Source organism: Galeopterus variegatus, unplaced genomic scaffold (assembly GCF_000696425.1).
Source record: "Galeopterus variegatus unplaced genomic scaffold, G_variegatus-3.0.2 Scaffold687, whole genome shotgun sequence".
NCBI lineage: Eukaryota > Metazoa > Chordata > Mammalia > Dermoptera > Cynocephalidae > Galeopterus > Galeopterus variegatus.
In genome coordinates this window covers 748,429-761,777 of record NW_007726798.1, presented here as the reverse complement: position 1 = coordinate 761,777, position 13,349 = coordinate 748,429, and the positions used below count along the sequence as shown (strand labels likewise).

Here is a 13,349-nt window from a genome sequence, read left to right as displayed (position 1 = left end):
CCCGCCCAGAAGGCGGCCGGGCTGTATGTGGGATCCAACCCCTCGGCGGGAGCGCCGCCGCGCTCCCAAGCGGCGCACTGTAGCAGTGCGCCACTGGGCCGGCCCCCAATGTTAAAATATTTTGAATAAAATAAAAAAATACAGATACAAGTCCACATGAGCATATTTAAATTCGAAGTGGTATAGGAAAAGTAAATCATTCCAACTTAGTTTCCAAACATGAAGGAGGGATATGTTTGTTATTAATCTTCAGCCTAACTGGATTGTGACAAGAGAACATGGTTTTTCCATGCCCAACTTTTGAATTTTATTGAGAATCTGGTTTGGAATTCAGAACATCTTGAGATTTTGTAAACGTTCTGTGAGGGCGTGACTAAAACAAGTATTCTATAATGGGGGTGAAAGGGTTCTATAAGAGTTTTAATTATGTTATTCCAATCTTCTAATATTTTATCTGCTTAATCCATCTTTTTTTGACAGACATATCTTAAAATCATCCCCAAATTGTGGATTTATTGATTTCTGTTTGCAATTATGTCAGTTTTTTTCTTCGTGTTTTATAGCTACATGTTGTTATATGCAACAAGTTTATCTGTAATAATATTACCTCTAATATAATAATTTTTTAATCTCTAATATTTTTATTTCTTTATCCCTAATAACATTTTTGCCTTAAAGTGAATTTTATCTGAGGGCTGGCCAGTTAGCTCAGTTGGTTAGAGCAAAGCCTTATAACACCAAGGTCACAGGTCTGGATCCACACACTGGCCGGCTGCCAAAAAAAAAAAAAAAAGTATACTTGATCCAAAATGAACCCAGTACTCATCTTTCTTTTAATAAGCATTTTCCTGCCACATAGATGGTTTTTTTAAAAATCCAACCTGAAAAATCTCTGTCCTTATTGAATTATGCACCTTTACATTTATTGTAATTATTGATATGCTTGATTTCTACCATAATATTTTTGGTATTTAACCTGATTTTTCTAAGGTTTTTACTCTTCCCTTTCCTGATTTACTGAGTTTTTTCTATTTTTTTCCCTCCTCTACTAATTTGGAAGTCTATTTCCATTCTTGTTGTTTTAACCCATTTTGTGTTGCTATAACAGAAATACCCATGGGCCAGCCCGGTGGTGCACTGGAGAGTGCGCCGCTTGGGAGTGTGGCGGCGCTCCCGCCGAGGGTTCGGATCCCACGTGGAGACCGGTTCCCGCTCACTGGCTGAGCGTGGTGCGGGCGTGACACCGAGGGTTGCGATCCCGTTACCGGTCAGTAAAAAAAAAGACAAAAAAGAAAAAAAAAAAAAAAGAAATACCTGAGACTGGGTGATTTATAAAGGAAAGAGGTTTATTTGGCTTACGATTCTGGGACAGCTGAATCTGGCATGGGCCTCAGGCTGCTTCTACTCATGGTGAAAAAGTGGCAGACAGCCAGTGGGTACAAGCAGATCACATGGTGAGAGGAAGCAAAAGAGAGATAGAAAGAGAGGAGATGCCAGGGTCCTTTAAACAATCAGTTCTCGCAGGAACTAATAGAGTGAGAACTCACTCACTACCCCTCCTCCCCCAGGGAGAGCATTAATCCATTCATGAGGGATCCGCCCCCATGACTCAATCAGTTTCCAACACTGCCACATTGGAGATCAAATTTCCACATGAGTTTTGGAGGGGACAACACATCCAAACTCCATTACTTGTATTTCATTTTATTTATTCAGTTGAGACTCACTGAGCATTCAGAATTTGAAGTCTTTTTGTCAATTCTGGAAAATTCTTACATACTCTTCTCTTCAGAGTATTGGCTTTTCTCAATTTCTCCTATAGTGAACTGTAACTCCTATGAGAGACAGGCTGGAATCATCTCATCTTCTTCTCCATGTCTTTTAATTTTCTGTGCTATTTATCTTTATCTTGCAGTACTGCTTTCTAAATTCTCCAGATTTACCTTCCAAATCACCAGTTTTCCATGTAAGTTAGGTCTGCCCAGCTATTTAACCTAGTTATTTGATTTTTAAAATTTAAAAAGCATAGTTTTCATTTCTAAAAATTCTAATTAGCTGATTTCCAAATTTTGTCTAGTCTTTTTTGTGTGTCATTTTTTTCATGTTTTCAATACCTTCTTTGTTTTTAATTCATTGAAGCATATTTTCTCTATAGTTTCTAATATTACTATTACCTTTAGTTGTTAGAGGTCTAATTCCGCTATTTTATCTTCTGACTCTCACCTATAGTGGTTTGTAATGTCTGATTGTGAGTTCTTGTTTAGCAGGACTTTATCTGGGGGAATCCAGTGTGAAGGGTTGGGTTGAGGGTGTGTCCCTCCACAGAGATTTTAAATTTGTTTCTATTAGGTACTCCAGGCATATTACCATCCTGGGAGCACTTTTTTTTTTTTTTAATGGAAAATTTTAAACATGTAAGAAAGTAAAAAAAAACAGTATAATGAGCTACCATGTATGCATTACCTAGTTTCACCAGTTATCTTTACACAGTCAGTCTTGTTTCTTCTATATCCTTACCTAACATCCACCTCTTTCCACTGGATTATTTACTATTATTTATTATTAAAGCACCCCAGATGGCATACTATTTCACTTCAGTGTGTATTTCTTTAAAAATGATTCTTAATAATAATAAACCAATAATTGCTTAGTATAAACAATTTTCAGTCTGTGGTCAAATTACCCCAATTTTCACACTCTCTAATTTACTAGAGGGATGGAAGGAGGGAGGAAAACAGAGGGGGAGAAGGGGAGGGGGAGGGGGGAGAAAGGGGGAGAGAGAGAAACAGCTAGTTAATTTAGAGCAGAATCCAAACAAGTCTAGGTCTACTTTTTAAGAGAATTTCTAGTTTATGTTTCCTAAACCAAGCTGGTGGTATAAATTCAAATTTCAAGCACTTGTAAGGGATTCTAGATTTTTAGGAGATTCCTTCCACTACCCAACCCAAAATCAGGACAGGCAAAATTCCTTAACACTTTCTAGTGCCAAGGGGAATATTTTTTCTAGACTTCTTTTTCACAAAGGGTGTAGCCCTTCAAGAGTCCCTGGCTTTACACTGTGGTCTTAGTTCCTATTTCCTACCTTGTACAGACCCAAGGCCTCCTTTCCAGCACTTGAGTGGCAGTTAAAATACAAGTCCCTAATGTTTTATATCTTATTTTGTATGGTGGATACATAAGATTAAACAATTGTCAAAATTCATTCAGAAATTAAGATCTGCACATTTTGTTGTATGTGAATCATACCATCAACTGAAAATATAACTCAAACCCCTCAGTTACTAAAATCAGCAAATCCTCCCTACCTCTCCAGATCAGCATCAGCACCAACTCTTCTTAGTACACGGGTTTTCAATTTCCTCTTCGTTTTTGCTCCTGGGATGCCCCTCACTTTCCTATACTCTCAGCTATATGTATTTCAAGAATGTTTATTATATTTTCTCCAGACTCTCTCAGTCCTTTTAGTGTACTATGGGTTACAAATTCTCTAGGCTAGTGGTTCTCAACCAAGGGAGATTTTTTGCCCCTGGAGGACATTTAGCAATGTCTGGAGACATTTTTGGTTGTCACAAACTGTTTGTTTGAACTGGACAGTCTCAAACAAAGAACTATTTGGCCCAAAATGTCAATAGCACCAAGATTGGGAAACTCTAACATAGATTACCATAAACCATTAAACTTTATTGTAGAAATGTTGGGCTTTCACCTTTGCATTTCACAATGAATAGTATAGCCTAGTTATCACTCATGATGAAAGTGTCTTGCCTGAAAATTTACTTCTGGAATTCTCCAAGGAAGATATTTTCCAAAATGATATGTGGGAAAAAGAGAGGATAGTGGCTATGTTTTCATCTTTTACATCCTTGTAGTACTAACAGATACAAACTGCTGTTAGATTAACATGTCAAAGTTAATCACAGAACAAATTAAAGGAGTTTAGAATTAATTTTAAGAGAGTTAGAGATCATCATTTAACAATGAGAAGGTTGGGGCTGCCCTGCCCGATCACAGGGGACCTGGAGCGACCTTCACAGCTGCAGCATCCTCCTTGTTGCCTGCCGCCATGGATGTGTACCCCCAGTGCTAGCTGGGCTACCCCGCCGGTGGTTCCCCAGTGGCTGGAGCTGCGGGTCACCCTATGTCAACCATGATGAGAGAAAGAAAAAACCACTCCAACCATTTTGTGCTGCGGCTGTTTTAAGGCTGGAGCTGCTGAGCACTTGGAGCAGGACCTGCCAAAAGCTGCTGCTGTGCCTTTTGGATGAAGTTGCTTGGAGGTGGCAGGGGAGAAGAGGGCCTTGGTGGCCCCCAGGCCAGCAAGACCATTAATAGGGTTCCTGTGGACCCACATAGGACTGAGGAGTCATAACAACTGAAAAAGGGAGCCACTCAGAGGCCTGTGAGTCATTGCAAGGGACCAGCGCAAGACTCATCCCATGGGAAGTGTTTGCAGCACAGGCAGTGGGGGAAACAGGCCCACCAGAAGAACACTGGGGCAAAGCAAGGACAGCTGATCTGCACCCCAATCAGCAAAGGATCACTCAGAGGACACTGGTCAGGAATGCAGAATTGCATGAGGTGCAGTTGATGGAAAGACTCAGGCCCAGATCAGAGTTTCTACACAACCCACGTGCACCGAGTCTTTGGAGTGCCAGAAGTACCTATAAAGTCAACCATTAAAACCTGAGCTGCACAAAAAGCCTTCCTTAGGGAATCAGCAGCAAAGCAGCAATTTAGCTAAACCACACAGCTCAAGTACTGGTCCCCACAGAAGCTCCCCCATTTTAGAAGTAAGCAAAGGACAAAAAATTACTTCTGGCCCAGGCACACTGCCAGTGCCTCGGGGCTGCCTGGGGACCTGAGGCATAGATCTCAGACTGGACCTCCCCACCTCAACCAGGCACACTGCTAGTTCCAAGGAGCATGCCAAAAACATCACCTCCATGTGGGTGGCCCACCACAGCTGCCACAATAACCATGGCTGCCGCAAAAGTGGCTAGATGCCACAACCACCACACAGATTGCCCACCAGCCACTGGAGTGCATTGGCACAAGGTGAGTCACCAGCAGAGACCAAAGAAAAGAAGATGTCTCTCCCCACAAAGCCTATTCCAGAGTGACAGAAGAAATATCTGCTCTATGATAATATTGGGGGAACTGAACACACCTCTCAGCATTGGACAGATCATCTAGGCAACAAATCAACAGAATAACCATTACTCTTTCAGAAGGAGAGAAGAAATCTAGGGTAATTAGAGAGGGGAGGGAAAAGGGGATGGGGAGAGACTGGACAAGGGGCATAAAGAGTAAGTATGATTTGTAACAATATATATGCTAGTAATATTGATTTGATCAACATATCTCAATGTTGAACCCCCAAAATATGTATAACAAATTATGATTCAATAAAAAAAAAGAATGAGAAGGTTGGGCTGGCCAGTTAGCTCAGTTGGTTAGAGCATGCTGCTGATAACATCAAGGTCCAGGGTTCAAACCCTGTACTGGCCAGCCATCAAAAAAAACCTCCCAAAACAATGAGAAGATTGTATACCTAATGCATATATTTGACAGATCATAAGTTTACATTCCAGTCTAATATTCACCAGTAAATTATTGCCCCAAGTGCTCTGGCTAGGCAATGAGAAGTCAAGCTAGATGCCCTTTGGTGGTTACTGAAATTTAAGGACTCCATCCTGGGTAACATACCCCACTGAAAATGTTGCTTCAATTATCTTTTACTAAGTAGAACTGCTTGGTATACTTCTGCCACTATCCTAATGATAGAACATTTATGGTTTTAATACACTGGGATGCAAGACGAATAAGACAAAGTGGGACTTGGACTTCAAGCTGTGGAAAAGTCAATTGACATTATCATTATTTCAATATTTCAGGCATATAACAAGGTACAGAGAGTAACATAATGAATACTCATTTTCTAACCAAACAGCTTAAGAAATAAAGCATTAAACATACGATAGAAGTTCCTGTGGAATTCTCAGAATCCCATTCCCTTCCCTCCCCAGAAGTAACCACTCCTCTGAATTAGGTGTTTATCACTTCCATGCTTGTTTTTATTTTCACATTATGTGTGAAATCCAAAAACAATATATGGTATAGTTATGCCTGTTTTTTAAATTATATAAATGGTATCAAACATATCTTCTACAACTTCCTTTTTGTTATTCATAATTTCCTGCATTTGCACAGAAATAAAGAGAAGGAGCAAATGGAACAAGCTTCCTTGTCTCTAAAGAAAAACTCACCTGTGATTAGATTGAATTTGTCCCCAAATGCACCTGCCTACAGTGCTATGTGCCCTTTTCTATTTCATGCCAAAAAAAACTGGTAAATGAAATTCACACCCTTACACCCAGAAACAGGAGTGGTCACTAACATCCACAAGCCCCAAGTCCAGTTCCACCATATGAAACCCACTGGACTAAAGGGTTTTCCTCAGACTTTTGTGAAAGTGTGGTAATTGAATGTGAGTAGTGAATTCACTGCAACTGTTTCTACTCAGAGTTCATTATGCTCACCTAGTATGTTTTCCAAGGAATAATAATAACAGTAACAGAAACCAGATTTGACCAATCTGTTTTCAGATAGAACATCACAATTCTGCTAAAGCAAACCACTGAAAACATAAAGGCATCTTTACTTATAACTGAATGAAAGAAAATAAAGACTAGATATTTTTATCCCTTCCATTTCAGAAGGTGAATAAAGGGGTGAAGGAGATAAGAGTAAAAACATAAGCTGGGTTTTAATGGATTCTTCTAAGGATACAAAGAAGCTGGTCTCAGAATGATATGTTAGAGTCAGATTTAGACCAGGACCCTCCCCTAAGGGAGACAGCTGACATGATTATTTCTCTCTTCCCAGATACACAGTCAAACTCGCTGACATTTTATACCAGGCTAGTTCAGCAGCTGTTACAGATGAGGCAGACATTTAGTGCCCTGGAGATTCATGGAGGGATGGGTTACAAATGCAGGATGAGTACCTCAAAGTACACTGCTGATTAGGCCTAACAAATGGCTTATTCAGGGAAAAAGGTGAACACTCTAAAAATATCACCAAAGAGGAGAAGAAAATAGCCTTAGTTGGTATTTAAGATAATCTACAGATCAAGTCCAGAAAGTCTTTTATCTCTAAGAAAAAAAAAACCGTAAGTTAATTATACTTTGCTATATTCCCCTGTAGCAAGGACTTTGTTACCACACTGCTTCCCACTTCTGTTTTAGAAGGAGGGTCCTTGAGTGGCACAGGGCCCAAAAAGAACAAAAGAAGTAGACAAGAAGCAAGATAAGATGCCAGGTTTAGGAGTGTGTTTCTAAAAGTTTTTAAGAATCAATCAAAATATAACATTTTAACGTGTTTTATTAGCTAATTAGTTAACAAGGTGATCAATGGTCTTACACAGAATTAAAGCCAAAAGGCTTTGGAATCACAAGAGTAAGTGGCCAGGGAGATTTAAAAAATTCAGGCAAGATGTTTTTATCATGAAGGATAGCTAGACACAAAAGCTAAGGTGGTATAATAGTAAAGCTGCAGTGGAGATTTCAGTTTAGAGCTGTAAGGTGGTCTAGATAATTATAAATAGACCAGCACTAAGTGTTATGATTAAGCAATGCCCCATACATGCATTGGAAAGGGAAGTCAACAATGTGTTGGGGAAGAGAGAGAAAACCCAAGATTCAGTGGACGTGCTGGTTGACTCTGAAAGTGTACTTAGTAATCACCAAGTCAGACCCACCTCTCAAGTTCACCTCTGTCAGGACTGTATTTAACAATTTTCATCACTTTTCCTTACCTAAGTAAGTCACTGATAGTAATTTCAGGGATGAACTTTTGAAGGTGCTTCACTGTTGCACTGAGAAAACAGGCTTTATACATTTCATTAACACCATAGGAGAAATTCTGAAACACCAGTTTAATCAAGCCACTGAAAACAAAGAGAACATTTTTATGAGAGAAAGGAATTCTTCATTTCTATAAAACACCTTTGCAACTATTAGACTTTAAAAAAAATTTTTTTTTGGTGGCATCGCAGAAAGCTAGGCAAAGCCAGAAAATTACATATTAAAAGAAAATAAACTTTTGGCCGATATAAGAAGGAAACCTCATCAACTCAAAAGGTAAACACCTTCCAAACTCAAATTCCCAAGGAGTGCTGGTTTCAAACTGGGGTTCTATAAAGCCTGCCAACATCAGGCCTTCTAATACAAATGTTACATTTCAACACACCTAAAAGGCAGGCATTAATAGATCTTTAAATCAGGGCATTAAACAAGTGGGACATCAACCCTACTTTTCTTTTTAGTCAACCAGAGGTAAGGTCCTATAATAGTGATCCTCAAGCGAGACTCCACAGAGCCTATCTGTGTGTGTGTGTGTGTGTGTGTGTATTTTTACAAGTACACATGCTGGGAAATCCCATCCTAAGCCTTCTGTGTCAGAATGTGTGGAAGGTGAAACTCAAGTATAGTTTTAAAAGCTTTCTAGTTATTATGATGTGAAATCCTCTGGAAAGAAACATTGCTAAAAGGATGAAGCAAAATACCTGATTAAGTTATTTCTTACAATAGTAAAGAATCTATATCCTAGGTCAACACAATCGTACTGTTAGTTTTCCACAAAATTTTCCAGTGGCTTACAAAATGATGGTGACTGGCTTGAGATGACCTTATTAAAGTAAGACATGTACTGATTTTGAGAGAACCTAGTATTTTTTTTTCATCCAAACTCAATTAGAAGGTTAGCAATATGATTTGGATTACCAAATGTGTGAATGGCTCTTGGTCTGACCTTCTTTTTTAACCAAGACATCATCCTGGCTCATCACAAGTTTCTTAAGAAAGTTAAAATGTTATGCTTATTCCACAAAGCTCTTAATTTGGATTAATAAAAAGTTTAATATACTAATCACAAATATGGGGATTTACCCAATAAGTAGAATATCATGAAAGACAAAATTTTCCACATTAAAAACAGAAGCACACAAAATCATTTCATAAGTAAATAAAGTTGTTACCTATTGATCATTACATCCATAACATCTCTAGCACTGAAGTCAAAGGGTCTGTAACCTTCCCGTTTAAAGGCAAGAACTGCATTAGGCCCTAGCCAAATATTGCCATCCATCCTTGGTGTGAAGTGAACTCCTAGGAAAGGAAACCGGCTATCTGGGACCTACAGATTTAACACAGCAAAGAACTGTTAGCCCCATTTCACATTCCATTTTATTATATATGCCAACATTGAATTGGTTATATAAAACACTTTCTTCCGATGCATATAATTTGCATTGTGAGCTGTATTCAGATACACTTTGCTATTAGCGTGCTTTTGCTCAGAAATGCCATACAGGAAACACTGATGCTATTGAAATTAATACACACTGTCCCATCTATTCATCTTTCTAGTTAAAGGGGAAAAAAAAAAAAGATGAACTATCCTACTTCAGGTTATTCTCTCTCTCAGTCTGTACCGTGACTGGCAAGTATAATCAGAGATCCCAGAAAAAAACACACATTCATAGCACAGCCTTTTTGTAAGGTGGAAACTTGTGGTTGAAGCAGATAAAATCAATATTTTAGCAAGGTCAAAAATACCAAATATATGAATATTAGCAATTTCATCTGGTTCAACCTAATATATTTGTAGAGATGTATTCATTTCCAGGGTAGTTCCAGACAGAAGAAAAATTCTTCATTTAAACGCCTCTGTCCCTGAAACTACAAAGTAGCCACATCCCTTTTCTGCACCTAAAGATAGTGAACTGAGAAAGAGGGTTGGGTATCTGGGATTTCCGAAAGGGAAAGTTTTCTTATGAGTACTCCCTCCATGGGAGAGGAGGAAGAATCCAGTTCCTTCTCAATAGCACTTTCCATAGTATACTCATGCTTTCTGAGGACATGTACTTGCAGGAAATTAATTATGAATTTAATGACCACAATGTCAGAAAGAGAAACAGACAAAATGCCTGCACAAATACCCCTTCAAAATCTCTCTTACTTCTTTTTTTTTTTTTTAAAGATGACCGGTAAGGGGATCTCAACCCTTGGCTTGGTGTTGTCAGCACCACGCTCAGCCAGTGAGCAAACCGGTCATCCCTATATAGGATCCGAACCCGTGGCCTTGGTGTTATCAGCACCGCACTCTACCGAGTGAGCCAAGGGCCGGCCTAAAATCTCTCTTACTTCTGACCCAGGTAAAAGTTTTTGTTTTCATTTCCTTTATGCCCACAACCAGTTGGAGAAGAGTGAGAAGGCAGAAGTCTCATTACCTACCGGATAAATATTTCCTTTTACAAGATAGCGCTTTTCTGGCTTCAAGAGCAGGTAATCTCCCCGGAATGGTACAATTCGAGGATTGGGATTGCAGCCACTCAACTCTGAAATACGGTCTGAGTAAAGTCCTGCACATGTCACTACATACTGACATCGAATTTCCTCTCCCTAGTGCAAAATAAAAGAACAGGGCTTTATATAAAGCAGAGAGGAGTAGAATAGGTCAAGAGGGGAAAAACAGACAATAGAAAAGGAAAAAAGGGTACCGAAATGGACTTTTTCTAAAAGAGGAAATTCAATGCGTGTATCAGCAAAATAAGTTTTCAGCACTTAGGTAGCAGCTAGAAACAGGGTAGTAGCATGCAAGAGAATGTCATCTTAAATTTTGTACTTTAACTTAGAGATAACAGTTGACCTAGCAAGGATACTTAACAAGCTACATCCATACACATACAAGCCTATTTTACCAGGACCTAGCATGGAGCTTCTTTACCTGCTGCATGAAGAAGCAAACTTCATTTTGATGGCTCCCACCAATTTGGCCTCCTATGTATTTCAGACAACTTCTCCTGTCCTACCTGAATTACTACCCTGTTACTACTGGGTTGCTTTACACTCAATAATCCTGCTCAATTCCAACTATAACCTACCTAGCAACCAATTTCTCCTTCTTGATCAATATCTACTTTGCAAATTGAGGCTACTTTAGAAATCTCATTCATTCAATCCACATTTACTGAGAGCACACACTATAGTCAAGGTTTGCTTTAATGACTAGGAGACTGTTAATGCTAGGCTGTTGTGACTTCTCACAAATTTTATTTTGATTATCAACTGCATATTTTTAACTTCACCCTGATGGGTTTAGCCAGTTTGCTGCCGTAGTTCCTAAATGACTTCATTTAACCCCCAATCACCACCACACTCTAATTCCCATCTCTTTATTTCTTACAGAGTAAACAACTAGCAACTCCTTGTTCCTGGTATATTTCCTTTCCATATTTCTGAAGCCTCGGAGTTCTTTCCTGTCTCAATATTTTCTTTCTTTCCAGCCCTCGCTGGTTCAGCCTTACTCTACTGAACTATATTTCATTTCTATACGCATCCTATTTTATCCTTGCTAGAAAGTTAAGCTTCTTTTCAAGAATTATACAAGTCACATTTTTGACAAAAATCAGATGAAACTTCTCCAAAAAGAATTCAAATTAGCTAGACTCTAAACCATGGTAGTTTTAACGCCCTTGAAGTCAAAAGGCCTATGTCAGAAACAACAAAAAATGCTTTCTTCTAAGTAGGTTAATATCTTTCCTGTTCATCTAGAGTTACATAGCAGAAGTAGAAGAGATATTTTTATATGATATAAATCCACTAGTTCCTACATAGAAGGTCAGCAATTCTTTTGTTCTTGGAACACAAAATGTAGATAAACCTTATGATAAATGTAAAGATGATAACAAAACTTGAAGAATGGTATCAGCATGCAATAACCTAACAGTTCTCTTTAGAAAACTCAAGCAACAGTTCCAAAGACAGATGTTATTAAAAACTATCACAGGTCTCTGAAATCATTTTATGCTATACATAAAACAATAATTAAGTTCAGTAACACATTAATTTCACTTCCAAACTGAAATTTAGGTAAACATTGAATAACACATTTGTTGAAACATAAATTTCTTAAAAAAACCCAAAACTACATATCTCTATTGCTGTTTTGTAGTGAAACAGACTTTTCCTCCATATCCCGTATATAAATCTTTAATTTGAAAATCCTCTTCTCAAAAGTTCAAAGATTCCTTTTCTTTTAACCTCTCATAAAAGCATGGATGTTCAACCTGCTAGTGGACCCAAAATTTGAATTTGAACCTCAAAACTATACTAAAGGAAAATGCCAAAATAAAAAGCAACAACTATAATAAATCTGGGTGAAATATACATACATTGGTATCCCATAGGCCCCTGCATATCTTCCATCACATTATGCTATACTCTAGTGAAAATGTTCCTTTGATGATGGCAGGTGCAGAAACAGACTTTTAACCCTTTGAATGGAAATTTTGGTTGCTCTGCCACTTGGGCCACGTGACCCAGATGATATGATGGTAATCAAAGTGTCTGTAGCAGACAACAATGCTTTACAGAGCCTTTGGCAGGCCCTTATAGGCAAATCACAGTACAGAACTTTAGGATTTTGGAAGAAAGTTATATCCTTCTCTGCAGATAACTATCCTTCTTTTGAGAAAGTGCTTCTGGCTTTGATTAAACACTTGACCACAGGTAACCAAATCACCATATGAACTACCTATTAGTAACTGGGTGTTGCCCGACTCACCAAGACACAAAATTGGGTGTGTATAGCAGCACTCCATAGTCAAGAGGAAGTATAACATATAAGATCGGGGTTGTATAGGTCCTGCAGACACACATTAGTTGCAGAGGCAAGTGGCTCAAACTTCAATGACCCCTACTCCTGCTAAATTGCCTCCTTCCCCTCAACCTGCCCCTATGGCACCACAGAGAGTTCTCTATGACCAGTTGACCAAGGAAGAACAAATACAGGCCTGGTTTACAAATGGTTCTGCATAACATTCTGGCACCACTTGGAAGTGAACAGCTATAGTACCAGAGCCCCACACACATGGCCCTGAAGAATTGTGGTGAAGGGAAAGTTCTTCCCAGTGGGTAGAACTTTGAACACCACACCTGGTTGTTTATCTTACCTAGAAGGAGAGAGGGCCAGAGTATGTCTTACACTATTTCATGTGTAATAACTAATGGTTTGGCTGGCTGGTCAGTAAAAGGAGCGCTAGAAAAAATATATATGAATGAACCACTCCGAATAGGCTCAGAGGGTAAAGATATTTGAGTTCCATATGAATGCTCACTAAAGAGTAATCTTGGGGCCGGCCCGGTGGCGCACTGGATAGTGCGCCGCTTGGGAAGCGCGGCGGCGCTCCCACCCAAGGGTTCGGATCCCACATACAGACCGGTTCCCGCTCACTGGCTGAGCGAGGCACGGGAGCAACGCCGAGGGTTGCAATCCCGTTGCCGGTC

The 13,349-nt window shown here is 39.2% G+C and overlaps 1 protein-coding gene and 1 non-coding gene across 2 annotated transcripts in view; one reads left to right on the top strand and one right to left on the bottom strand.

Annotated features, from left to right (window-relative positions):
- The window catches only part of L2HGDH (L-2-hydroxyglutarate dehydrogenase), a 64,382-nt gene that overhangs the window by 4,581 nt on the left and 46,452 nt on the right, over nucleotides 1–13,349 (bottom strand). Inside the window, exons 7-9 of the mRNA XM_008571404.1 lie at nucleotides 10,296–10,463; nucleotides 9,038–9,195; nucleotides 7,817–7,948 (exon numbers count right to left, since the gene is read on the bottom strand). Coding sequence (XP_008569626.1) covers nucleotides 7,817–7,948; nucleotides 9,038–9,195; nucleotides 10,296–10,463 — 458 coding nt within the window. The remainder of the gene's footprint in view (nucleotides 1–7,816; nucleotides 7,949–9,037; nucleotides 9,196–10,295; nucleotides 10,464–13,349) is intronic.
- Nucleotides 5,435–5,508, top strand: TRNAI-GAU. The gene has a single exon. It is a non-coding gene; the product is annotated as a tRNA-Ile (tRNA).